Genomic DNA, 27,926 nt, shown 5'->3' with positions numbered 1-27,926 from the left:
TTTTCCCACTATCATATCAGAGTAGTCTATCAATAAATACGAAACCAACTCTGTTTCATTGGGTGTCAGTGTGTCACAGCTATTATTAAACCAAACATGGACATCAAAATATACATAGGGACTGAATGTGAATTCGTAGAAATATGCATTCTGCATCGTCTCGCCAGTCACGGGATTGTAAGATTGGGCGATCACGTGTATTGTAGCTACATGCTCAATACATTTATGATATCGTGAATCTTACCTAGCCTTAATTGGTAAACCACGAACCACGTGCCTCAACATTTGATAAAAATACCATATGACTTATTTTGATATTATTTATACACATTGCAAATTGCGTTTCTTATTTTTATTTCTATCGAGATTACTGTTTGATGTCAACAGCACTGCAGCACACCTAACTCTCTTGCTGTACAGAAACTGTAAGCAAATTATGATATTCATTTTCTGTTTTTCTAGTTTATCTTTCGTTTAATATTTTTAAAATATATCCATGTCTGAGCTTATAACGGGTTTTTCTTTTCATTTTCTCAAAAACTTATTTTCTAAAATTACATGTTGAAGCAAAAAACTATTTTCATTTCGTGGCATCCTTTGTCTCATAAAATTGGTTTGGCTACGCACTGCCTACAAGACAAACTCAGACCAAACAAATGGGAAAGGAGATTGAAAATCACAAACGTCGCCGTATTTAGCATCATTTGACTTCTTTTTGCATGTGTACCGTTCATTATTCATTCCATGACGTTGACGATGATTAACAACGTACTGTTCTTTTGTTTCAGGTAATTCAGAAGAAGTGCTTTGTCCATACCCTTAATTCTTGCCGATATTGGACACCACACGTCATGTCGGGGGCATACGGTTTATATTTTAGCTATTTGATTGTGTCTTTATTTATATGTTATTAATAATTTTGACATGTATTTTTAAAACCTAGCAGTAAACGATCTCATGCGATGCTGGCCAATCCAATTGTTTCGAACTTTTACGGAATTACAGCGACTGATATCAAAAATAGTCATAAGGTCATAAATTCAAAGAAAAGTAAAAAAAAAAATAACATGAAACAATAAAGAGAAGCCTTTGGCAGTTCTAAAATTGTTTAAAGTATCATATTTTTTATGCGTCTTTGAGTGCTTCCTTTACTTATAATATAACCATTCTACATTTCAACGTAGAGTCTATATGAGAACTGCTGAGGCACCGAACGATCTCTAGAGAATCCATTGAGATAAATATTAGAACAAAACCGCCCTAAATTTTGTGTATTGTTATTATCATAAGTGTCACAGTAATCTTGATTTAACCAATACGTTACAAATAATTACCATTCAAGATCCACTTTATAATTTGCGTTCTTCGGATCTCTTTTTGGCTCAAAACAAGCTGGAAAGTATTTAGATGTAGAATGTGTACGAAATTTCTTTATAATCTGGTTTTGGTCGGCACCACCCTTTCGGAACTTTTATTCCAGTCCCCTCTGGTTCGTTGGTATTATATTTAGAGCCGTTGTTCGAGTTTTGGATTTCAATGGCTTCTATTTTATAAGACATCACGTGGCTTAGCAGATGTAGGTTAAATAAAGCGACTGGTGTTTTTATATTTGCGTCTTATAACTTTGAACGGCGTTTATAGTACGTATTATTTCGGATTTTTAGTTCGTTTCTAACTTAAACGTTAAATTTACCAAATCTTTTTTTAGAATCTGGGACTAGAACCATAATTGGTACAAATGAATGAAAAAAAATAACGACGATTTTTGACTTTTGAGTACATAAGTTCATCAGGTTCTTATACAGCGATTTGTTCCCGCTTGCTTATAACTCAAGAATGGGCCAAACGCAAAAAAAACTGGTACCCATTGTGTATTTTTTAAGACGGTCCATATTTTAAACTTGTTTTTTTGATATTTAAAGCAGGACCTGTTTATCAACTAGCCATATAAACATGTTTGTTGTTATCCATGGTAATGTGGGTTCAAGGCCAGTGTGTATGGTTTATTCGGTTCTCACCATCTCGAACTTGTCTTCCAAGGTTTATACCTTTGTTTACATTACTGAGAGACTCTTATTCAAGATTTAATTTCATAACGATCCAATCGCCTTGATTTTATAATATCATAACTTATGAATTATTTTTTTTTTTTTTTTTTTTTCTCTTTATTGGTTCACTAAACTGGACATAACACATAACAAGAAACATAAGTATATGCTACTTTACAAAAACTGACTTAATTATTTAATAAAATAATGAAATATATATAAAATATTTCATTATTTAATAAAATAATGAAATTACAAATCATAGTTTCCTTGTCATTTCACTTCGCTACTAAAAACTAGATAAATTTACGAGTCACAATATATATAATAATATAGGTGGAGCAAGGAGCATTGTCAGGCCGGAGCAACAAGCATATGATTATTTATCGTAATAAGTAATACCTTATTTTATTCATTGCAATAATTCCATGTTAGGTGCAAATATTTCGTTGCTCGAATATTTGCACGTGGCTGAATGCTGAAATAACATTTCGAAATCTAAAGAACCCTTGACCTTCTCGAGGTATCATTATAATAATTTATTGAATCGATTCCTTACCAGAGTGCAGAGCGCTCCCCAAGGTAAGGGACCGGTCGTTAGCACAAAAACGGCACTGAGAAAGTGCTGAAGTGTTTCAAGATTGGTTTTAATTGTGGGAATATTCGCACGGGCCGCAGCGAACTGGCAACACCAGTTTTTGTTAAACCGCTGATGAAATCGTGCACTTTGTATGTATTTCGCAGGATTAGTGTATCTGGTCTGATGTAGTTGTATCACAGTGAATTGAATTTGCTTAAACACATGTTGCTAGGTGCAATTCTTTTCATTAAAAGGTATATAAGACTAATCGGATAACCGTATCGATTATATTCCAATGAATTAAAGGCCTATGAGAAGACTTCACGATTTATATCTCATAATATCAAGGAAATCAAATCACGTAATGTACCCTCATAAGCAAGGATCCACTCTGATTGCCACTGTCCCCCAACTTATGAATTTGACAATCCATATCATCCTTATAATCAGGTAACAGTGGTACGTAACACCAATGTGTTAGGTACCACTGTTTCCTGATTAGATATTAATTATTAATATTATTAATTTCTGATATTAATTAATCAATAATGAGTAGTTATAGTAAAGAAGGTCCAATTCTTGCACTACGAGCAGTAAAAGTGGAAATAACAGGAAATCCTATGGTTGATTTTTAAACAATGACGCGTCTAAGAGCGTATCGAATACAATGTAACAATTATCTGACAAAAAAATTGGCAGGATCGTTTCGGCAGATAATTGGAGTAACATTTTCCACTCGGTTTGTTTCGTATAATGGTCTCGGGAACTGCTTAACATTTACGACGATCTGCGCTCATGCAAGCGAACCACGTGAGAACGCTAGAATCATTGTTTTCAGTGTGCATGTTAGTGTTGATTCAACAAATAGTAGAGCGATCTTGTTGAAGGAATGCTAAAATTACAATTTTACCCAATTATAAGAATCTAAAAAGCTATTATTTGACGTGAACAATTTTGTTTGATTAGAAATATACTTTTTCGTACATTATTGCTTTAGTCCACAATGTAGATCATCTTGAATCTTTTACAATTTATAATACTGAAGTAAAAACCGAGCATGCAGTATACCGTGCAGGTAACTCTTCATTGCTTGAACGCCGCACGCTGAAGTCTGGCAGAATATCTACTATAGATTAGAACGTTTAGTGCACATGTCTCTGCCTTATCACACTCTTCAAAACAGAACACAGCTACACCTGATGTTGCTTTTATATGAAAAAAATTCTTTATTCAGGCCGAATGTTTGCTGATGATTAAATAATAAATGATGTACAGTTGTATTGCTACAATCACCATTACGCCAATTTAATTGCACATTTGTGAGAAGTATGCAGATAGTTCTAATTTATGCAACGCGCGTCGCGGACGATCGGCCGCGTCGACACCGACACGTTCGAGAATCAAATCCAAATGTCAAGGTGAAGGCGGCGCGAAAGGAAACGCGCGCTGACGTCACCAGCCGCCATCTTGCGTGCCTTCCGTCGCTTGCGTCGTGTCGAGTACGCCCCGTGCACCCGACTGTACGGCACAGTAACTTGTACGAGTATGTATTGAAGAACGGCTTCATGAGATGTGTAATCTGAACATTCCCCGCAATCGGTGTATAAAAGAGTATTACATAATAACATAGAATTTACTTACTAAAGTGACTCCTTAAAGATTTGCAATGGAACGAAACATCATTTTATATCACGGCGTGCGTAAATGGACGTTTTACGCACGCTTCGCGTGCGCAAAACCCCCATTTCCGACCCCGTAATATAAAATTTTATACAACACGCGGACGAAAAATGTTTTTCTGACTCGTGTGATTGCAGTCCTCGCCTGCGGCTCGGCCTGCAAACTCACACTTGTCAGAAAAAAATTTTTCGTCCTCGTATTGTAATGTACTATTATCACCGATAATATCTAAAATACATATTTAGTTTACGCTCTTTAACACATTAGAATGAAATTATAGTTATACTTAAGTAAAATTACATATTAAACCGTACCCAAAATCCGTACCCGTTTCCGTACTACCCAAATGGTAAAAACGGAACCCTATTACTAAACCTCGCCTGACTGTCCGTCAATAAATACCAATAAATAGACACTTGAAAATATAGAATTTATATATAATGGTGGCCACTATAGCAAGAAATACTAAAAATAAGAAATCGTTTAAAATGAATGGGGGTCGCCATAAAAGAAACCGCAATTTTTTGGCGTTTATCGTTTATCTATTGGACCGTAATAGGTAGACCATTAAATTTTTCACAATGCATGATATCAATGCTTCAATGGCTGCTTTAATAAAAAATACTAAAAATTGAATAAATATGAAAATTTTGGTAGTACGCTACCCTCCGGGTGCCAGTTATTCTTGCACTTTGCATGGCCAATTAATCATTATAGGTATATGCGTTACCCGTCGTTCTTATTTTGTTTGTTTGCCCTCTACCCTCTTATGTAATTTAACCGGATTCGGAGGGTACTTTAAAAGGAGGTAGAAGACAATATTAAAAAAAATTGCAATCACTTTGAACTAATTTAAAAGTAGTCATTATTCGTATATTTACTGACGCCTCTCGTCGACGCTTTTCCTCTCCTGTGATGGACGTATATATTGGTAAAGCCAGTAAATAAATATGATATTAGTGACGTGAAGTATCTACCTAGAAATGTTATTTAAATTTTTTTTATCTATGAAAATAAACAAAATAGCCCTTCCGTCACTACATTTGCTAGGAACTGAAGGATCAGCATCATTGATCAATTACAATTTCAGTAACGAAAATGTTCTTGTGGAAACGGAGAAGATTAGTTAATGTTTAGTCTGCCCTCATTAGAGCACGATCTTACCGTTATTTTGTTCATTAAAAAGTCCAGATGTAGATGCCGGTATTCCTTATAGAAATTGATCTTTGATTCCACTTTCCGAACATTGTTTATATTAAAAAAGAGACCGCTAATCAAGTTGTAGATTAAGGACAACAAGAAAATATGTTCCATTAACTAGAAATTATATCTGTTTATAAAGGCTTACCATTATAAAACATTATCAAATAGACGCAAGGTCGGCCCTGGTCCTGTCCCTGTAGATCCGGGACAAGAATAGGGCTACGGTATTCTCTACCTGTCGTAAGAGGTAACTAAAAGGGGGCTTCCGGGGTGCGGGTGGCAAGCGTAGGAGCTAGAACCGCCCGGCTAGCGACCTCGGGAAGGACGGCGATATGTATGGACGCCTACCGTCGTGTATACCAGACGGTGTGGACGTCATGCTCACCTGGGTGGAGCCACGGGGCAACACGCTAAGAGGACTCCAGTTTGCGTTCCTTTGGAGATTCCGGAGTCCTTTACGCAGCGCCGAGGATGCCCACCGGTGGGATTTTAGTGCTCTAAGAGTCCCACATAACCCTGTGTCGCCCCCAAGGCATCGGGTACCTTTTGAAGGTTTCCCCCTCGTTAACAAACTGCCCTAGTCTTAAAAGTATCCTAGCCAAAAGTATCATTTTCCGTGTTGGAGCCTGAATGTCGATAACGCTTTGGATAAAGACTCCCAAAAATTGCAGCGAAAGTGAATAAAACTTATGTGGTGACAATTTTCAGTAAGTAACGTTCTTATATATATAACAACCAAGTACTTAACACTGCTTCCATAACATTTAATTAGGATTGAGTTCATCGTTAAACAACTCACAATTTTAGTTAACATTAGTAAGTTTATTTATTAACGGTAAGTTTCAGACATAAATATATGATCTAAGATTTGGGTTTTATTTAAATATTTTTTGAAACTAAAAGACCAGAAGAAAAGAACGATATATCATTTAAGTCGTCTACCCTCACAATAATGTCTTAAGCTAAAATGAATGAAAGAAAAGAAAGAAAGAACATACTTTATTCAAGAAAATTGCAACACACAGTACAATTGCAAATAGACAAAATAAATAAACAAACTGCGCCGTTATAAAAGTAATTTATAATAAATAAGACGATAAATTAAGAAAATAAATCTTAAAAAAATAAGAGTAAAATAACAATACATAACTAAACTTATTTTTTATTATTAATGAATGAGTTTATTATTACGTGCTATGTGCTGCAACAAACGTGAATGGGGACAAACTCAGCGAATGGCGTGAGCAGGTAGACTGGATCTTGGCGCTGATTTACAGTTAGCTCCGTGGCATGAAGTTATTTTATGCACGATTAAAATGTGCAGATACCTTCTATGCCTATTATAGGTAAGGAAAACCTAACTTATATAGGTATAACTTATAAAGTATACCTTCCACATAAGCCGTTCAAACCATGCTCAATCAATACAAGGTGTATTCGCCCACATCCCCCCAACCTCTCGATGTTCAGTCTGTGTCGCGGCGTCGACGAGTCAAAACGCTACGAAACATGCCTTCCTGCGCGATAAATTTGTGTAAAAACAACAGCAAAACTAACAAGAAGAATGATGGAGTAACGTACCATTTGTCAGTACAGAAATAATACCATTTGTAATTATTAAAAACGCGTCAAGTTTTTAACAAATAAGTGTTGTCAAATATTAGATATAATATTGCAACAAAGTGATAGGTAGTAAGTTTATAATTTATTTTTTGTTCTCTTTTTATCATTTTAGACTTCCATCTAAAACTAGTGCAAGACTTAAATGGGTAGAGATTATAAGATTTAGCCGAAATGAACCCAAATGGCAACCATGTAGAACCAGTGTGGTTTGTTCTGATCATTTTGACCCCAATGATCTGTATATAACTAATAGTGGATATCGTCGCGTGGTTAAAACTGGAATACCCAAAAGAGTATGTATCCGATTTAATGGTAAAAGAACATAATTTCAATAAATTGTTTGTTATGAGAGCTACACTGCTTTTTAAATGTTTTAGATGTTGACATTGGAAGATTTTTTGACCAACACGACCGAAGCGTTGTCACGCACATCCTCCGTACCAAGTGATGTATGTTATTTCCTTTTACAATAATGTTAAAAACTCGTAAAAATAAAACTTCCGAATTTTACCAGTGCGTTTTGTACGGGTATCCGATGATAAGTTGTAATGATTGTGTGTTCAGCAATATCAGTGTTGCCGACAATTATCATTATATTATATTATTATAGACTTGTTGTGTAATTACAAAATCAAAGGAATTCTAAAGGAATCCTATCACCGGTAAGTAAACCGTTATTGTAATAACCGTTTTATTTATTAGATCAGTTTAACGAGGCGACGCATAGACATTTTGTTGTAGTGACGTGCATGATTGTAATTTGGCTGGATATATTTTAGTAGTGCAATTTGTATTGTAGTGTGACTCGTGCTTCGGAGGACACGTTAAGGCATTGCGAATGCGGATGAGATGTGATTGAGGGCTTGCAGAACACCGACCAATAGTATGCGTACTTCCACTAACTCGGTTGTCGATCCGTCACTGCTGTCGGTTGTGTAATACGTGAAATAAATGTTGTGTATAACGAAAATATATCATATGGTGCAGTTTTACAGTACAAAAATTATATATATGGAGGTGTTTAGTACCACAGGTATGCGTAGTTTTATATTTATTTTAGATTTATTCATGTACGAAATTAAAAATTTTACAAAGTAATTCAATTAACGATTAATCTTAGTCATTTGAATTGTGAGTAGTTATATCAGTAGCATCGCTGGGACATAGTCTACTATTTTTTAGAACATTTTCTTTTATTCAGAAAAAGAAAGATTTTTTATTGAAAAATATTAGCACTTTTCCTAAATATACGAATATTACGGTTATATTGGTAAAAATATGTTTCAAAGATTTGCTAAAGATATAAGGAGGAAAGAAGAATGGGTTAAAACTACTGGACAAATCAATTGGGTGCCAAAGAAAACAAGCACCATAATTATTCTGAGCATTTTTCAGAAACAGAGATTTTGATATCAAAAATGAAACAAAGGAATTTTAAAACTTTAGCTGTTCCAACGGCAAATAGTTACTTTTTGGTAAGGTAAGTACAAATTTGATATATTTAAGTACATATACGAAAATAAAGTGCATAAATTCATAATTCTCAATGCAACATCTGTAAAATATTTTATTTTAAAGAATGTTATAACATATTAGTACGTCTGTATATATGAACTTGTTAATAAATTACTATTATCTTATAACAGCAAATGTCGTTTTATTTCCAATTGAGTTTAAATTACTATGTAACTAAGAAATACGTAAACGTTAATTTTGAATAAGGAATCATGCCCAATACTGCATGGTTTATAAAACGTTGACGATAAATCGCGGTACTTGTACATTGACCTGCCAATTGAGTTTAATGGACGTCGAGACCGTTCAAAACGTTCCGAACGAAAACTTGTACAAAACGACAAATGTGCTACAAATGCTACAATAGCGCGTCAGTCGTCAGTTGCCCGGGCAACGGTAAGGACGTCAACTATGCCGAACTGCGTAGTGAAGTCTTGTAAAAATTACACCGCAAAAGTTAACAAAAACGACGGTATATCTTATTTTCGGTAAGTTTGTTATTTATCTTTCAAAAAAATTAGTTTGCCGGGCCTTTCAGTATATTTAAATTTATTGCTCGTACTACACATAAGAAAATGAGTACGCATAAGCCAGAATGTAACAGTAAATTTGGTCAACTGAGTACGATTAACGGACAGTGGAAATGGAGTCGTTTCTCATATATATTTTTCTTATTCTTTAAAATAATTTTATATTGGTAGTGGTCACTGTTAAAACTATTAATCGTAAATACTATTATTAACATTAAATTGTTTCAATAGATTTATATTTTCAGTTTTCCAAGAGATCCACTACGTTGCGCAAAATGGGTAAATATAATATCCCAATCGCAAGGAGAGGAATATTTTAATCCAAAAAAGTCAAATGTTATTTGCTCTGACCACTTTGTCAACTCCGATATGTACATAACTGATAAAGGGTTAAGAAGACTGAAAAAAACATCCATACCCAGATTTCAAGTAAGTTCATAGATCCTATTTTTGACTAGGTGCTACCTTTCCTTCCATTATTAAATTCTATACTCAAAATTATGTGCAAATTATGTATTTTTCTCTGTGCAAAGACCAATGCTTTAAGCCGCAATTATTATTTTATTGCTAAGCACACTAAGGTAACTGTGTAACCATGTCAATTTCATTCCTTGTTTAGTTTTATTTGTCTAGCTTCACAAAAACCGTTATTATCACGCAGAAAAATTACTATACATTTTTATTTAATTGGAATACTACTATTATGAATATATGTAGGCTTAATTATAAATTTGATATTATCCGCTATTAAAGAAACAGATAACTTATTTGAGGCACAAAGACGAATACATAATCACCCAGACCTAGGAGATAAATCTACCTTCGTTATTCAGATATCTGTTTGGCCGGGGATCGAAGCCGAAACCCTTTGCGCGTCAGACCGGTATGGTGGCCGCTCCGTCATTCGGGTCATCAATTCACATACAATTATTACAAGAAAATTATAAAACAATTATAAATATTCACCTTGTATTAAATACGACTCCATGTTTTCCACGTTCCGTCAATCCATTCCGCGCATGTTTGACCTGCGCGGCGGTTCCACTAGGCATGCGAGCGTCGTACTACAAGAGCCAGCTGCGGGATTTCCACGTCTCTCTGTTATGCTGTGAATGCTGTGATACATGCTGCTAGTGATGCGTTGCTCCGAATTATTTTTTCGGAAGATTGAATCGCAAAATTATGATCAAGCGATTATTGGGACGATTAAAATTCATTAGATTTTCACTTCGACGTTAGAAAGTAGATTGCATTTATAGAATTTACTAAGAACTATAACTTTACATATTTTAATACCGATAATGTTTTCTGGATATGAACTTTTTTCGTTAAGTAATAAGGCATGTTATGGTACTTTAAGCAAAAGTTGTAGGTATCATCTACACAAGAAGTAATTATTTTGCGCTTGTTAAATTTCCGTTATTAAACATTGTTAGTTATAAAAGTAATTTAATTAGGTGTGAAAAACAAATCAGGTTGAATCTAAAGCTTTAAAAATGTTTTTAAAAGTTTACTTATTAGAGATGGGTAAGTAACTCACATAAATTTAATTGGTCTTCATCTTAACGATCGATCTTATCAATATCGTTGTTATTACATCCAGTGTTATTACAGTCCAAGAAATCGGATCGAATAAAAAATATCGCACATCCCTATATCTCGACAAATGGCGTGACGCTCTATGCCGTCATGCCCCCTCTACGTCGCCACTTTCGTATCCCTTGTATGTGCACGCGCGTATTCTATACATTTCTCGGTTCTCTGTGAAGGTGTGTGTACGTATCGCCTTATTATTCGACTGTAGTGTACCTAATCGACGCGTTTACCGCTTGTTTAGTTTGTTTATTTTTTTAAACTTATTGTTGTTTTCGTAACAGGGATTGTTAATCGAAATATGAGTGACAGTGAAGTTCAAGTGAACAAAAATAAACAACAAATTAATGATGGTCAAAATGATGATTTCAAACGTTTGTTTTGCGAAACACAATCAACGGATTCAAACCAAAGGTAAGTAAATTATTTTTTAATTTTTAACGCGAAATATAATATTAATGCATACGTTTTAACTTTTTTCTGTGTGTGTATGTGGCTTCTTTTATTATTATACGTTTGTTTACTAAAGATGACCAGAACACATCAACTTCGAAGCATATATTAGGTATTGAAATTTGTTTTATACTATACATTATTATCACAAATATAAATTTACTACTGTTTTCATTATTTTTAAAATACTACATTTGTAATTTAGAATGGAAAATAAGGCTGCTGAACGAAGTCGTCTGTATCGAGAGCGACACCGAGAAGAGATCAATCAGCGTAGAAAACAACAACGCCAACAAAAAGCTGACCAAGTCCGTACTGCGTCTTTTGAACTGAACTACATTCATTCATCGAACTACGAAATTGAACAAATTCCTCAAGAAACATTGAAAAATCAACCAAATTCACGTACTCAGAGACAACAAAGATACTATGAAAGGCACAAAGAAGAAATAAACAAGCGCAAAAAAGACAGTAGGGGAAAGCATAACATTTTACAGGCAATTCCTGCTACAGCTGCTGAACGTAATCGTAACTATCGAAAGCGCCACGGGAAGGAAATTAACGAGCGTAGAAGAGACAGCAGGCATCGTCGACAAAATGTAATTTATTTCACTTCACATTTCTTTGTGGGTATTCGTTAGTTATTATAAATATCATGACAATACAGTTGAGCCTGGTTACCTGTTAGTCATATTCGGCATCTTTATTTCCTAAATGAGGTACTTGGTGAAAAATAAAGGGTAAAGAACTTTAGTGATGTAGCTTCTGCTATTTCGATTTGTTCGATGGTTTGGCGCAAGATGAAGCTGGTATGAATCATATACATTGAAAACGATTGTATATAAATCGGAGTTTACTGTTTGATTTAACAGTTTAAAAAATGCAACAATTGTGATTAATTTCAATTACTCATATGCTTAATGGTGTAGCATAAGAAACTAAAACACTACTTTTTCGAGGTTATTTGGATCGCGATGGTTTGCCTGTTTGCTTCTCTTACATCATTGTCTAATAAAATCTATTAGATAAAGTCACATTTTATATTTCCCACTGTTCTCCTAATGTACGTTTTCTGTACGAAAGAAGTATAATAATTTTTAATTTCACTCTGCAAAAATACACTTTTGCTTTGTTTAACAGAAATAACACTTTTCTGATGTTGAAAGTAATGATTCATGTGATTTGTGTATATATTTGAACCATCGTCGGACAATTTTAGGGTATTAAGCCTCCATTTCAGATTTGGACTAATGAGGTGTAGTCAAGGACAGAACTCGGCCAGGAGAACATAATATTTATTAAAGTTAAGGAAATCTATGGCCACCCGTATATTAAGTGATAGTAATAAGGCAATTTCATTTCTTTGCTGGCATAGTTTCGAGAAACAACGTGTTCATCCGTCGTTCTTCGACGCCTCAGTTAGTTTTAATGTCCATTTCGTTATTTTAATTATAGTGCTTTGTACTTTATAGACAAATGTTATGGTCCTTACGTGACCCGATTTCTGCAATTCGTAGATCGATATTAATTGTGTACTTACTTAACTCATTCTTCGTTAATTTTAAACACAATGCTCATTTAAATATAACCGTATTATCTCTTAAAATATATAAGTAAAGAACCGATGGTAAATATTTATGGAATTACTTTTTTTCAGACTGACAATGATAGCCGTGACATTGATGAGTCTGTGGAGCCTATTGTGTCAATGCAAGATAATACTGTACGTAATATTGTAATTGTATTTAAATATTTAGCCACAATACTAATTTATTCCTTTTGATCATAACCGTCCTCTTTACTATTAGAATTGATTATCTGTTTTAATAAGTAACTATAATGCAGAAACTACTGAAGTGAATTTCATAAAACTCTCATAGATTAAAATTAACTCAAAACTTTATGTATGTTTTATTTCGGTGTGTTGATGGCAGCTGATTATTTATTTTTAGGCTGAACAGAACGAATCATCCAACGCAAGTCATGTAGATGATTCGAATGTTAAAGAAGAAGTTTCGTCAAAAACCACCAGCAAAGATCCAGGCAAATGTTTGTGTGGCTCTGTTTTGGATACAATGATGAAGCATAAATGGGAAAAAGATGAAATTGCGTACAAAACCAGAATATTAATGAAAAACAAAAAAATAAACAATTTGCAAAAAATCAATGCAAGGCTCCACAAGAAAAATACTATAGTGAAGAATATGTTAAAAATGCTTAAGAGAAATAAATATGTGGATCCTTTGGTTCTTCGGGAGATATCCTTCCATGTTACGGAGGTAACTGATTGATACTTTTGTATTATCAAAATGCAAATTATTCTTCACTACTTGTAATTCTTATTCATTTTCTATCTACCTGCTGTTTTGATCTGCCATCTCGCTGCTCAGTTGTTGTTTGATTACGGACTTTATTACAAAATAAGCATTTTATTTTTGATCTTACTCTATTAATTAATATAATTTACAAAGTATTGTCCTTACAGGACCGGCCTGATCAAGATTTATTAGACATAAAAGAAGAGGAAATTGAAGACAAGTAAGTTTGTTTCCTTGAAATACTCTATTTATTATTATATAATTTTTTGCCATGATTTTTGAAGGTAATAGAACTATTCTTAAGTCGGCTGCATCTAGCTCTGGTATGAAATATGTAAATAAAACTACAGAATTATATGAACATTACAACCTTGTGTCCACCTCACTATATCCTTCAAAACCACAACACAACAGCATTGACCGCTGCTGTTATTACGTACAAAAATGTTCCGGTGATGACTACGAAATCAAAACACAAGGTTCTTTTGTCTTTAAATTCAGAGAAATGATAACCTTACTAAAGTATTCTCTTTTCCCTTATAGTGAACTGTCACCTACAAGAGAGGCTGAAAAGGATTCGTTACAGGTTAATGTAAGTTTACATATCTTCCTCTATATACCTTACGTACTTTTATACAGTAAGTATATTCGTAACGTCACATATCATAATGCGCGGGTATAAGCTTGTCCCATTATGCTATAAAGTGTGGACCCATTAAGATATTTGGAGGGAACGCCGTTCTAACAGGAGATCTCATTAGTGAGCTAACGATACTGAATGGATAATTAGTAATTACAACTGCTGCAGTGAATGCCTTGCTATCATCAATGTCATCATCAGTGTCAAAATTAGACAACAAAAAACACTTTAAAATAATAATTTCATTAACGAATGTATAATGTCTTTAACAAAATATTTCTTATTTTAGGAACATAACTTTATGGAGGATTCAATACCAATTAAGTTGGAGGTAATTGATGATTCAGAAAACGACATCGAAGCTGGAAATAGTTTTTATGCTGAAAATACGGCAGGAAATCAGCAAGAAAATGTATTTACTCCCCAAACGATTCTTAGCACTCAGAACATGATTACCATCGATCTGCCACCAATTGATGGAGCCATGGAAGCTGATAACCAAACTAATATCTTGTATAAATCGACAAATGTATTGGACGAGTACGATAAATGGGCACTGAAAATTGCAAATCAGATTAAAATTATGACAAATGTTGAAGAAAAGGTAAATTTATTGAATGCTACACAAAGTTTAGTTGACGCATTCTTAGCTAAAGATGCAAATACGAGTCTGAAAACCGCACATTCAAAATCTGATGAGGCAGTTTTTCAGTCGTTTGTTAAACCGAACAAGAAAATATTTGTTCCGTCAATGTTACCAGTCATGGGGGGAATACTGATACCTCAACAGGGGACGTCGAATGAAGAAATGTCTCCTCAGGCGGTTCAAATCGAACCAACAATGCTATCTAATTTAATCCAAGCACAGAAACAAAATGAGTGAACAAAAGATAAAGTTATACTATGTTATTATTTAAACTTAAATAATAAGTATAAAATATAAAAAGTAGTATAAAATTAAATAACAAATGAAGAAAAATATAAATGTGACCTAAATTACTACTATTTTAAGTGAGAAAGTTATTCTTAACAATGGAAAAAGACAAAAGGATCTGGTGTACGATCTGATGCTACTAAAGTGTTTGTATGTTGATAATTTAATTAATTACATATATAGTGAGCTGTGAGACTAATGAGTCATTTATTGTATTTTTTTTTAATTTTAGTTATTATTTAGTTTATTATTTTTGTTTTCGATTTAAAAAGCTTCTTTCTCACAAGAATTTACGTTTATTTATAATGAGAACTTATCTATAATATATATTTTTTGTTTTAATGTTATTTTTCAACGGCAACGTGTTTCCGGTTTGAAATAAATATATTGTTTGTTTATTTTCAAAATAAGATTTCGTTTGACGAATTGTAAACTATTTCACTATTTGTGATTCTAAGAAATATTTAATTACAATATAAAAATTATTCATCATACATTCTTCAACTTTATCGTTTAGCCTGTAACTGTCTTCATTTGTGTTGTGTAGTGTAAGTGCAGTTTATTTCCTAGGTAATCCTAAGAATAAATATAAATTAATATTTATAGTAGGATTTTAACAAATACGATTTCGAACGGGTCTAAATTCTGAATTTCATTACTTATATACTCAATTGTTGAATGACAATAATAATAATTGTAATTTAATGTTTTAAATATAGTACGTATCACTACGTATCTGCTAATTATTAAATGTGAAATTTGAAAAAAAAAATGGTTGAATGGTTTGGTCGCCTATCCAGGGATTTTGATTTGTTTAATTTTTTAAGAGATTTATTTTAAGAAATAACTGCTATTTTACGAAACAATACATAATGCAAGAGGGAAATTAGTGATAAAACGATAATAACAAGTAAATATATTCTAAATAACCAGAAGGCAAAGCATAATAACTCAAAGCAGTGAGAATAAGCATTAACTCGTTCCACTGATCGCCTTAACCTAGACAAAGGCGTGCCAGAAGCACGTAAATCATCTCGCACGACTGATATCGATGGTCCTTGTATTGTCTTAATAGTCGATGACGTGGGTGCTTATCGCCAGCGATTACTGAACAATGCAGCCGTGGTGTTGACCTAGAACCGAGAACACTCGTGACGTCATCACGACTTTTACGAACACCACTAAGTAGAGATTACAGACTGTCCGATTGATAAACATTTGAAATCTTACAGGATAGAAACAAAAGATACTTACAGTTGTTTAAAAAAGTAAGAATAAGAATACATTTAGGTTCGCTTGATACAACTTTGAGGCAGTTGTGAATGGTTACATTAAATTCAGAATTGTCTTAATAATGTCTCTAGACGCTTATGCAGTATAACTAACATCAGCTTGTGGCCTTGTGTGCGGTCAATTATGTTCGCAACCTCAATAAAAATAGATGACACTGCCAATTAGTTGAAGAAATAACTCAAGTGTGCTGTTGTTTTTGCTACAGCAATGGTGAATTTATCAGAATTGTGTACAGTAGCAAAGCTTAGTGCTTAGTAGTGCCAGTTGCTTAATAGCTATCTCGTTTGCTAATTAGCTTAAAATCAAATTCACTTATTTACAAGTACACAAATAAAATCGCTTTCTAGCTTGCCGAATCATCCTTTCATGGTCTATTCAACGACGCACATATTATATAAGTACAAGACTCGCATGTTGGCTTCATAATTTAAAAATACATGTTATACAGGTTACCGGCATGTCATCAATATTGTCCAGAGCTAAAACACCGGCCTCGTGTACATCAGGCTTCTGGAATCATCTTCAGGTGGAACTTATCGGGTGAAATGCTATCATCACTAAATATGTCGAGCTCTTTGTTTGTGTCTTATTTATCTTGAAGGCTTAGCGAACAAATTTTATCAAAAACGTCTGAAGATATATTTAGGCATATTACTAAATCGTAAATACACACTCACTGGCAAAAACAACCTTATTTCTATCAAATCATTTATCAGATAAAATGTAGGTTTTGTCTTTCATGTTATTATCTGATAATCTTCAGGGGAATCCCAGTCAACAAAACTATATTGGTACTATCGTGTAGGTATCATGATTGGTCCCAAAATATTTGTTAAGTATATTATCGATCACTATAATATAATTTATTTCGGAAATACCCTGACATTTAAATAAAGTTGTAAGTAAACATTTGTATGTATATGTTTACATTGATTACATAAAGTGAAGTTGAGGACATGAATAAATACGAGTACGTACTTTGGAATATTTCAAATCTAGTAAAGTAGGTACATCAGGGATAGACAGTATCTACTTATCAGATGCACAATTTTCAAACACAGGCATGGAAGTGGCATTTGGACGACACTTAGACATACCTATATTTATTTTACTGATAACCCTGAAATCGTTGAGGTGCGGTGGTTATTTCCTCAGACACTAGTGGTAAGTAAAGCACTCGTACTAAGGACTATTGACCAGATCATAAATACTCCAAAAATATAATATAGAAAAATGTAGTTTATAAATGAGCCATAGTCCACCACGCTAAGAGAGGAATGGTAGACTCCATGAATGTGAATTTCTAGTGTCTATGAATTTCTACAATTTGACAAAGAATTTGGTACGTAACTTAAACTCTGTGTTTCTCTGGGATTTGAACCCTAGATCTCCAGAGTGGATCGTACATAAAGTTCCTCTCAATGCAATTCACTGAATTAAGTATCGATAATAATTATAAATCATTATCGGCAACACTTAAAGTGCCACTGCTGGGATTGACCCTCTCACGGCAACAGTGAGAGCTGAAGCATACTTAGCGATAAAACTACTAGGAGTAAATCTCGAATTTTGCGACATAGTGTAAATTAATGCTAATAATTGCAGAAGGCATATTTGTAATGTGTTTAGTATGAGCAAACAGTTCCAATTTCTGAAGGACGGAATGTTTTCAGACTGGAAGCTTCGAATATACTTATATGATAATAAATATGAAAAGTTAAATAGATAATTCGCTGAATACCAGTTTGTATACAAATTCCTCAATTCAATCTATCTTTGGAGTCATTAATTTAGTTTTCGGTTTGGAATTCAAAAATTTTAAGATAATAGGTGTATTGATTAGAAGGCGAAGTTCTGCGACGGAACGTCGATAATCATTAGCCCTTATATCTACCAATTGAATATTTACTTACCTACCTGCCTGCTACAATGACCTCTTTCCTTTGGAAATTCGGTTACACAAATTAAATCTACTACAGTACCTATGAAGGTATTTAACAAAAGTTATACTTATGAAGGGCGACATAAAGTCAAATATTCGATACGCGATGGAGTGCTATGCGATAAGGATAAAAATGCTCTAAATAAAGGTCTATGACATCAATACGATTCTATATCATCAAGATAAGTGGTGGCGGTACATAGGATTGACGCAAATGAGGATTATCTTATCAGAGATCGATATTTTTAGTTGGCCGATGGCTATAGATTGCGGATCACGAGGTTGGTTACTCGACACTTAACGATATCGCGCGATATTAAATAGATAACAGATAAGCCTCAAGTTTTGATATAATATTAGGTAATTCTATGGTTTGTTTAGTCACGATGATATGTGAAACTGGCTTAAAACAATTTGTTCATCTTTATTTAAATTAGATTTTTTCTACTTCTATTTTATATGACGTATTTGCTTTGTGTTCTAATCTTAAACTTGTCTTATTTCAAATAAAACAGTATAAATAATAATACTACTATCATCATTTATCAAAACGCTGCTTGTTAGGTACATATTCAATAATGCATTAATTATAGATACTGAATAAGTGAATACTGCTAACTAAATGTACTGTAAGCGAATCGTAACAATCGAGGAGACACCACGCTATTGCGTATTGCAATCGCAAATTAATCACGTGATAACTATTTGTAAAACAATTTTATAGTACACTTATCTTTGAATCCAGTGTTGGTGCCCACAAGTTTTTTAATTACAGAAACGCTATTTACTCGATTATAGAATTTGAAGCGTACAACGTAAGTCGTATTGTCCATTGCGGATATTATAATGAGTCATTTAAATGTGTTGATTGCTGTCGGAGCGCCAGGGTCACCCAATTAACTCGCGAGCGTATATCTCATAACACTGAGATAGCGTGTATTGCACTGTTTTTCGTTCTTATCTCAACGAGTATCGGTAACAGCTATAAATATAGTGGACGCCATTAAACCACAATTAATGTAATATCGGAATCATGTAAGAGATACGGGTAACCTACGTGTTGACCTGACACGACTGCGAGTGTCTGTGGACGGAGGCGTAATTTATTTGAGGTATATCAGATTTATGATGCTCCGTAATAATATGTGCATGTGTAGGTTGTTTTAATCTGCTCAATCAAAAGTATCCAATTTATACCTTTCTGAAGTAGAAACCAGGCACCCTGTAAAGCTGTAAGAATCTTTTGACATTATAACATTCGCTGACTTAGCTCCACCAGACCTGTTCCCACCTTTCAGTGGTAGCAATGTTGAGGTGGAATTTGAACTGAACCCGAGGAGTACCAGCTTTATCTTTCGGAATAGCATAAAGATGATGATAATGATTATAGATATCCATTGATTGCAGTGACAACTTAACCTCAGAGACTGTGCTCGCATGCAGTGGCGGATTTACCAGCAGGCTGAGTAGGCTTCAGCCTAGGGCGGCAGATTTTTGGGGCGGCAAATTTGGGGACCGAATATTTTTTTTTGCTAATTAGGGAGGTAGTTCGTTCATGCCTTAAACGTATCATGAACTGGCGTGACGAGCAAAAAAAATAACGGGAACCGTATCATAGTCCGATAAACTACCTAGTCCAGAAACTACCTAAACTAGTCCCTGAACCTGTTCCACTATATACGCCTCACCTCTAGTAAGACATGACATTGTAGAAGCAGGGGCGGCAAAAACTGTACAGCCTAGACCTTACATTTTTTTAAATTCGCCACTGCTCGCATGCATATCTTTTATACATAATAAACAAAAAAACTTAACTGAATCATGCAAATCTGTTCACGTCCATAACAAATAAGAAAGCACAACGTTTTGTACTATGTATTTATTTCACCCATCTATTAAATTAAAATGTTGACTAAAATATCGTCGTAAAGTATGTAGGTACTGTAATGACAAAATCTCAAGTGCCACAAAATATATAAATGTCATTTTATATTATACACGAGCTTAAATATACAATGGATGTTATTGCTATAAGGCTATATACATGTAATATATTCTTATCTCTACAATATTGCGTTACACCCATTGCCTAATCACTAGTGTTATATTTTGCTGTATGCTTATTCATATTGCTCGTCAAAGGGTATCTGTTCCTATACCTGATAACAGCTTATCGCTTATCACTTGTTTGTTTAACAGAACGCTTATCTCTCATATGAATTGCTGCTTTCATAATTTTTACTGAAGAACTTTGGTATCGAACAAACGAACCTGTTCATATCAAACAAAAGAACAGGAAGGATCGAACAGGAAAATATTGTAAAATGTAGTGTCATGCCACACATCGCTTTGCCCCTGCTTCGTCGAAGTAATTCGTTCACTGTCCTTGCTTAGTTAGATTAAGCCACAATACACCACACTGGCCACGTGTCAATCGGTGTATTTCACAGACATTTGTCAACATTAGAGATTTTCCCAGTAGCATCTCCAAGAAAATAATATTTTTTGCCAGCTATATTTAATGTTATGACAGTTTCATTTGCGCAACTATGAAATATAGTTGTCATCTTTGGCAATATCCGAATGGCTATCAGAAATACTTTCGCCATTTATAACTCTGTTTGTTATATACCTAGTATCTACCCAAACACTAGACTTAACATCATAAAAATCTTAACGTAGTCCTCATAAGCTAATACACTTATCTCAGTTGTAACGCGCGTCAGCTCATAGTTTATCGTCACGTATTTTGGACAAGTGTTCTTAAACGTGAAGTCATTGCCAAGGTCGGTGTCTAGATGACCCGAGAGTAATGTTTATCCGGCTGTATATACATGTGGGAAGTGAAGTCACGCTGCGTCGTATCCGGATACGAAACTATCGGATATCCGAATCAAATATAATATCCAAAACCATAAGGTTCCGGTAATTCTTTTACAACATTGAAATGGCAAAGGAGCATGCAGTCCACCATATTATATTACGTTTTAATAACTGTTGTTTTACAATTTACGATGTTGTTTTTTTAAGAAACCAAATCTTCGCTTTTATCTGTAGCCAAAGATAAGTGCGTGAAATATAATTTGCTATCTGTTATCCTTATAGTATTCTTATAGTTTAGAATACAATGAAAATACAGAAAGATATTTATACATTTTATATGTCCTATTTACTAAAGATTTTACGTAAATTGTTTTATACAATGTTATATACCTCCTTGCCTTCGGTTAGTCAGCTTATTGCAGGTATTGTAGTTGTCCTTTATAAATACATAAATATTATAATCAGAGGCGTTTCAGCCCTATAGGCTATTCGCATATGTGGCTGACTTCAGTAGACTCTAATCTTACCTGATGTCCATGGCAATCGCCACTTAAAATATCAACTGTCCGCTCATTTGCTATTTCTGTACTTATCATAAAAAAAAAACAATAATATGATGTATCCCAAACGATATCCCGTCCAGCCCTAGTGTACCGGTGGCGCGTCACCACGGCCGGCCCGCGTGGCTGATACGGTATCGCCGGGAACTTTCCACTCGCCGTATCAGCCGATATGAACCCCGCACTAACCTATCGCTGTTGACGTGCGATTTCGTCCAACCGGATGTTTGTATCAGCCAGATATATGCGTGCAATGTATGCCGTATCAACCAGGAATAGATAATTTTCAATTAAATGTTCATTAATTTGTTTAGGCTTTGTAGAAGTGTAGTTACGGAATTTTGAGAAACATCATTTTCAGCTGAAAAAGCCACTTGATTAGAAATGTAGATTATGTTTCAGCATAGCGTAGAATAAATATAGAAATTGATATAGCCTACATTATTACAGCTTAGTGCTATCTATACGTATTATATCATCGGAGTAGCTAATAGAAAACCGAAACTGATTTATTTCCGAATTAAAAAAATATGTTTACGTATAGTCGTTTCATTTTCATTTCATTTTTCTTCTTGCTTTGTCATCAAACTTCAAATCTAAAACTATGCTTTACGTTTTAGACTTCACTCATACATAACATGGGTAATTCCCGGATCCCGGACGAGTTCCCGGAACCTTACGAGAGCGTTATGGGTAAAACTGTTTCGAATTAGGTAGCTAAGAATCGGTGTTTATAACTAATTCACTTCTTCCGTCTCTAGTTTCGACCGAACCGAAAATTTGTTTACAAGTAGGAGTTCATCGATACACAAATGTATTTATATCGCTACGAGTACAATGTTGAGCGATAAAGTAAATACGCAGCGAGTTTGTTTATCGACAATGTGGCCGACGATATGGCGATGTTTGCCAGTTACGATTGATTATGTAATATGTTATCTTTCGCGAATCTATTCGCGATGTGTTTCGCCTCAGAGGCACGCTGGGGTCGGGGGACATGCTGTATGTTACAGATCGCCTTACGCTACTTTCTTCTTCATCATTATCTTTATTACTGGAAGTCGTCCCCGTTCTGGTAACTCTTGGTGGATGATTTGTCGATCTTCATGTCACCCCGTCTCCAGCTTGTCTAAGAGTAGCTGTCACTGAGAATAATATTGCTCATGGATGACCATGCTAAGTTAAGATCGTCAGATCGAGAGTTCTAGGTATAGGTGACCGCTAGTGGCTAATTTATATGCCAGGTTTCCTCCAATTGTATGTAATATCAAATTTACGCAATAATACTTAAATAATTTTGAATGTAATACTTGTTAGTCATTCCGAATTATAATAAATCTGAGATTCACGTAAACAAATTTAGATGACACTCTCCAAATGGTAATGAATTCACGGAAAATGATACAGGCTATTTATTGTCCCAAATATAGGTCTTGCGTGAAATCCGTAACTGTGCGCGAAGTCTGACAGAAAAAGAGCAATGTAATTTCATGTTGTAATTATACAATTTATCATAGTATATTTCATATATAGTATGGTTATTTCATAATATTAGGCACATTAGGGTTCCGTTCCGTTCCAGTATTGAACCTCAAACCACCTGGTCATCGACTCCGGGAAGGACGGTGGTGTGTGTGTGGCTACATAACGTCAAACATACCAGACAGTGTGGCGAGTGACTGGAGCAGTCGGCAATGATCAAAGTCACTAGAGCAGAGCCCAAAACTTAATCAATGAATACCCGTCGGTTACTTCCCGGTGACCACGAATCACGATTTTTTGCAAAAAAATATCTTAAAGCAAATGTAAAGGTAAAGTCTGAAAATCGTAAACATGTAGTTTTATTACAAAACAAAGGATATTTACTATTTGCAAACTTATCACTTGTAGTTAGGGCTAGAACAGTAAAGCTAGTTTTATTTTATGTACTGAACCCTTAGTTCGCGAGTCCGACTCTCACTTGGCCGGCACATTGTTTTGTAAAACGACCCGGATTAGATCATCTGGTGGTTTTCCTCCAGGAAAGTAGGTAACTATTGCGTTTATAAAAACTTGGGTCGCTCACATATGGACAAACAGTTATACACGTGTAAGACTGTGAAAATTGATGTGTGGGTGGCAACGCAAATGTTCGCGGTTCTACGCTTTGATGTGTGACCGACAGAATTCACACATTGATTCGCGCAAATCCTCATTGGATATGTCATCATTTACCCATTCTGTCTGGACACAGTGAGAAGGGAATAGGTTATTGTTTAGTCACCATTTCTTTTTGTTTACGAGGGGGAAACCTTCAAAAGGTACCCGACGACGTGGGAGCGACGCCGGGTTATGTGGCATTTTTACCGCACTAAAACCCCCCGGTGGCCGTCCTCAACGCTTGTCGGCGAACTCCGGGATCTCCGACGGAACGCTACCGGAGTCCTCCAAGCGCGATGCCCCGATCGGGCTCTGCTCTGGGGGAGCAGTTTTCGCTCCTCTCATACCATCTGGTGTTTATGACGGAATGCGACCACACAGACCGCCGTCCTTCCCGGGGTCGCTTTCTGGACGGTTCGAGCTTCCACTCTTGCCACCCGCAACTCCGGAAGTCGCCTTTTAGTCGCCTCTTACGACAGGGAGGGGATACCGTAGCCGTTGTCATGAGTGGCAACGCACCTGTGATCGGCTTTAGGTAGAAACCCTATTTATATGCAGGATTACAGGTGTCCGTGGGTGGCAGTGACCTTTAAAATACACTATATGCTCGTTTGCTACTTTAATCCTATAAAAAACCATAATTATTTGTTTGAAAAACATAAATAACCTCGAAATATTAACGTCACTGGGTTCGAACCCCAGAGGTTCAGTGGTGGAGAAAAAATTTCAAAGAGTAAACTAGTAAAAGTAGGAGAATAATGGGGTAATTATGTTTACCTATACCTACCTGATTATATGGTACCAAGCCTTACCTTAATCTGACATGCAGACGACTGCACGCCACATCATATATGGAGTTACTTTTCAGAGGATGTGTCTATTTGCGGACGGAAGCTGTTATCTCTTATCACTGCTCCTGCCAGCTCATGCAACGTCGTACTCACCTACATACGTCGCAGTGGATGATATTGTGAACATTTTTTGATATTCCAATGTAACAGTTTAAACATACAAATGAAAATGGACATTTTTATAACATTACCTATATCAAACAAGAAAACAAATACAATTAACCGTGAACAGCATGCGGCTTATATTTAGTTAGTTACAGATGTCGATATACGAGCAACATGGCGATATGAAGTAGTTTCATAAAAAAGGTCAGAGGGTCGAACCAATGATTTTTTCAAAGTTATGTGCGTATTAGAGATGAATTACCATTTTTAACGGCGAAAGAAAACCTCATAAAGAAAACGACACACCTGAGAGTTGTTTGAAGAATTCACAAAAGTGTCAATTGGCACTTGAGTGTGCAGTGGACTATGGGCCCAATCCCCCTCACTCTAAAAGGAGACCTGTGTCCTGCAGTGGACGGGTTGACAGCGGTCTATAGTTACTGCAATGACCAACACATCCAAGCGTATTGACTATAATAAAATCCGTTTTTTCACTATATAATCATATGTATATCTATTGGTAGACGTATGTAACATTCATAACATACAATAATAATATTAATACATTTATTACGTTCAAATATGAAGAAGTGTTACCTTTAAGTCCTATCAGATTAGCCGGAATTGCAGATACCGCGAACGACTTGCGAAGTTGCGATAATGGTGTTTACTTCTGAATGGCGTATCGCACATCCTGAAAGATTTGTATCTATCGCGATAACGCTAAGCTACGAACAAAGGTTGCATTTTCAGTTTTGCAAGCAATATTAATAGTACAAACAATCATCAGCAACCCATGGCCATTACCGTTCTACTGCTGGGCACGAGTCTCCTCTCAGAATGAGAAGGATTAGGCCATAATCCACCGCGCTGGCCAAGTGCGTATTGGTAGACTTCACATACCTTTGAAAACCTTTTTTTTTATAATCTTAATTCTTAATAGTATAAACACGCAGCAAAAAAATCCATACCTGTTGTTTTAAAATTCCTTCTGATGTTTTCAGTCAATTCTATGTAACTTTTAAAAAAGATAGACGTAAAACATTCGAGTTCACACATACATTTTGACAGGATTTTTACAACAAAATTTTTATGATGCTTTCCAATGTAATCCTAAGGAGTAGCAATGCATCTGTGGCCGATCTCTTTGTCTATGTGTGCCGTATGTGTGAGTGTGTTTTTGGACGGTACTTGCCCGTTACCATCAGATGGTCTGAATGTCCGTTTGGTATTTCTGTAATATTAAAAAATCGCAACGCATTTCCCGTCTAAGTGCATAAGTACATAAACAAATCAACATAGAAAATAGGCATTACTGAAACCGCAGACAGACGTTTCAATTTTATTTGTGTAGATGTCGACAGTAGACTCGGGTCAAGTCATCGTGAGTCAGCTATTAGGCAAAGCGTGTTACTTCAAAAGTTAGGTCAATGTTTAAATTTAACTATTTATATGTGTTTATACTGCATAATGCCTAAGTATAAAACTTATTAAGTATACTAGTCACACAGGAATGTGTAATTTTCCAGAAATGCACTCATCATTGTTGTTAACGTGACGGACCCACCGTACATTATAATATACCGCCACATTGTTAACCTAATGGTTGAATATCAGCCTCTAAGTCAGAAGAATTAGAGGTTCGAATCCCAAGCCCAAACGCATCTCTGATTTTTCAAGGGTGATGTCTACCAAACCTTACTTGGTCAACGGTTGACTATGACCTGAACCACTCTTACTGTGAGAGGAGTTACATGCTCAGCAATGGGACGTTAATAGATTGGCGACGATTTTATCACGTACCTATGATTCATACATAATAGAATATACCTTACACCGTATACTTTGTATCGAATGTAAATATGGTTTCATTAAGGCGGAGATCGAACATGTTTGTATGCTTAGAATCTGATGTCCGAGGGTGGCAGTGATTAATGGCAGAGATGTATTTCTGACCAGATTTTTTCCTTAGTTCTCGAATCTTTATCAAAATCTTTAACTATTTAAGTGTCCTTAGTTCCATATTGCTTAGGCTTCTTGTTGAAAGAAAAATATTGTGAACGAAAACATAGAAGGCACCAGCACCTTTAATTTTGGTGTATTTGTCCATTGTTTAATATTACTTTATTAAACGTACTACGTAACATTACTCTCGAGCGCTGTTTTACGGAAAACTCAAAACATTACCTAATCGTATGTACCTAAAACCATTGTAATAATTCGCAATATAATCTAGCATTAATTAGTTATTTCTATTGAACACCGGTTCGGTTTCCGCCGCTACAAAAACAGGCAAACCGCACAATGCACTAACGTCGCGGCTTAATTACAACTCTCGTGAATCACTCGGTACCTAATTAATAAATACCTAATGAATTAATAAACAGTGTTACTAAGTCTTATTTTCCATATGAAATAAGTTGGAGATTGTGGTGTAACTGATACCGGAAAGTATGTGAATACTTTGGTAGCTACAATCTTAACCGTGTCATCGAACAGATAGACTGTCGAATTGGTATTAAATTAAATGGTAACCGCAGTGGCGGGTCGTCGGCGGCCCGAGGCGGAAAGTTGAATGGTGCCCCCCAGTGTAAAAAGTCCGCCTGTGACTGTGATTCGGTGACCCTTTTTGACTGATACACATTTCATAGATTGTTTGGTTTTGACGTTTTTTTAGCAACTGTGTTTAGAGGCCCTCAGGATCGGGGGCCCGGGGCGGACCGCCCCTTCCGCCCCCCTTAACCCTTTACCCCGCTAGAAAGTCAATTCTTAGACTATAAGAAACCAAAAGAGAATAAGTTGTAAAGGTAGAACATCCCTTTACTCGGCTGCAGCAGCACCATTGTCACACTAATTTCCACCTTATACCAGCAGTGAACCGCTACTGTATTTTGGTTTAAAGGGTACGGCGTAAGACACGTTCACACGTTTCCATTCGAGTCTTTCTAGCAAAGCACCTGTGACCAATTTTAAGTTGCACTCTATTTGGGGTTCATTAGAGATCGTGTGTTGCAACTTATGCCCAACGGGATAGTCGTGGGTCGATACGTCTCGCGCTGGGACAAGCGGGCCAAGGACCGGGACAGTCCCGGGTCG

General features: G+C 35.4%; 2 protein-coding genes across 8 annotated transcripts in view; both read left to right on the top strand.

Annotated features, from left to right (window-relative positions):
- LOC140742560 (uncharacterized) overlaps nt 1-27,926 on the top strand; it is a 130,643-nt gene that overhangs the window by 72,714 nt on the left and 30,003 nt on the right. The gene's annotated exons all lie outside the window — the stretch shown is intronic.
- Nucleotides 6,903-15,323, top strand: LOC140742573 (uncharacterized). Of its 6 annotated transcripts, XM_073073484.1 has the most exons (9): nt 9,032-9,137; nt 9,411-9,608; nt 11,057-11,186; nt 11,431-11,824; nt 12,883-12,948; nt 13,178-13,504; nt 13,711-13,763; nt 14,087-14,135; nt 14,473-15,323. In XM_073073484.1, the coding sequence occupies exons 3-9, from the start codon at nt 11,074-11,076 to the stop codon at nt 15,064-15,066; spliced, it is 1,596 nt and encodes a 531-aa protein (XP_072929585.1). In that variant the 5' UTR covers nt 9,032-9,137; nt 9,411-9,608; nt 11,057-11,073; the 3' UTR covers nt 15,067-15,323. The 6 variants fall into 6 exon arrangements, with proteins under 6 accessions (XP_072929602.1, XP_072929619.1, XP_072929610.1 ...); XM_073073501.1 differs by lacking the exons at nt 9,032-9,137; nt 9,411-9,608; nt 11,057-11,186; nt 11,431-11,824 and adding exons at nt 6,903-7,097; nt 7,247-7,427; nt 7,512-7,583; XM_073073518.1 differs by lacking the exons at nt 9,032-9,137; nt 9,411-9,608; nt 11,057-11,186; nt 11,431-11,824 and adding exons at nt 6,989-7,083; nt 7,247-7,427; nt 7,512-7,583.

The sequence above is a fragment of the Epargyreus clarus genome, unplaced genomic scaffold (assembly GCF_041222505.1).
Source record: "Epargyreus clarus isolate Ecla_fem2 unplaced genomic scaffold, WU_Ecla_fem_2.2 ptg000001l, whole genome shotgun sequence".
Taxonomy (NCBI): domain Eukaryota; kingdom Metazoa; phylum Arthropoda; class Insecta; order Lepidoptera; family Hesperiidae; genus Epargyreus; species Epargyreus clarus.
The sequence above is the reverse complement of the archived record's forward strand: the minus strand, read 5'-3'. Positions and strand labels throughout refer to the sequence as shown.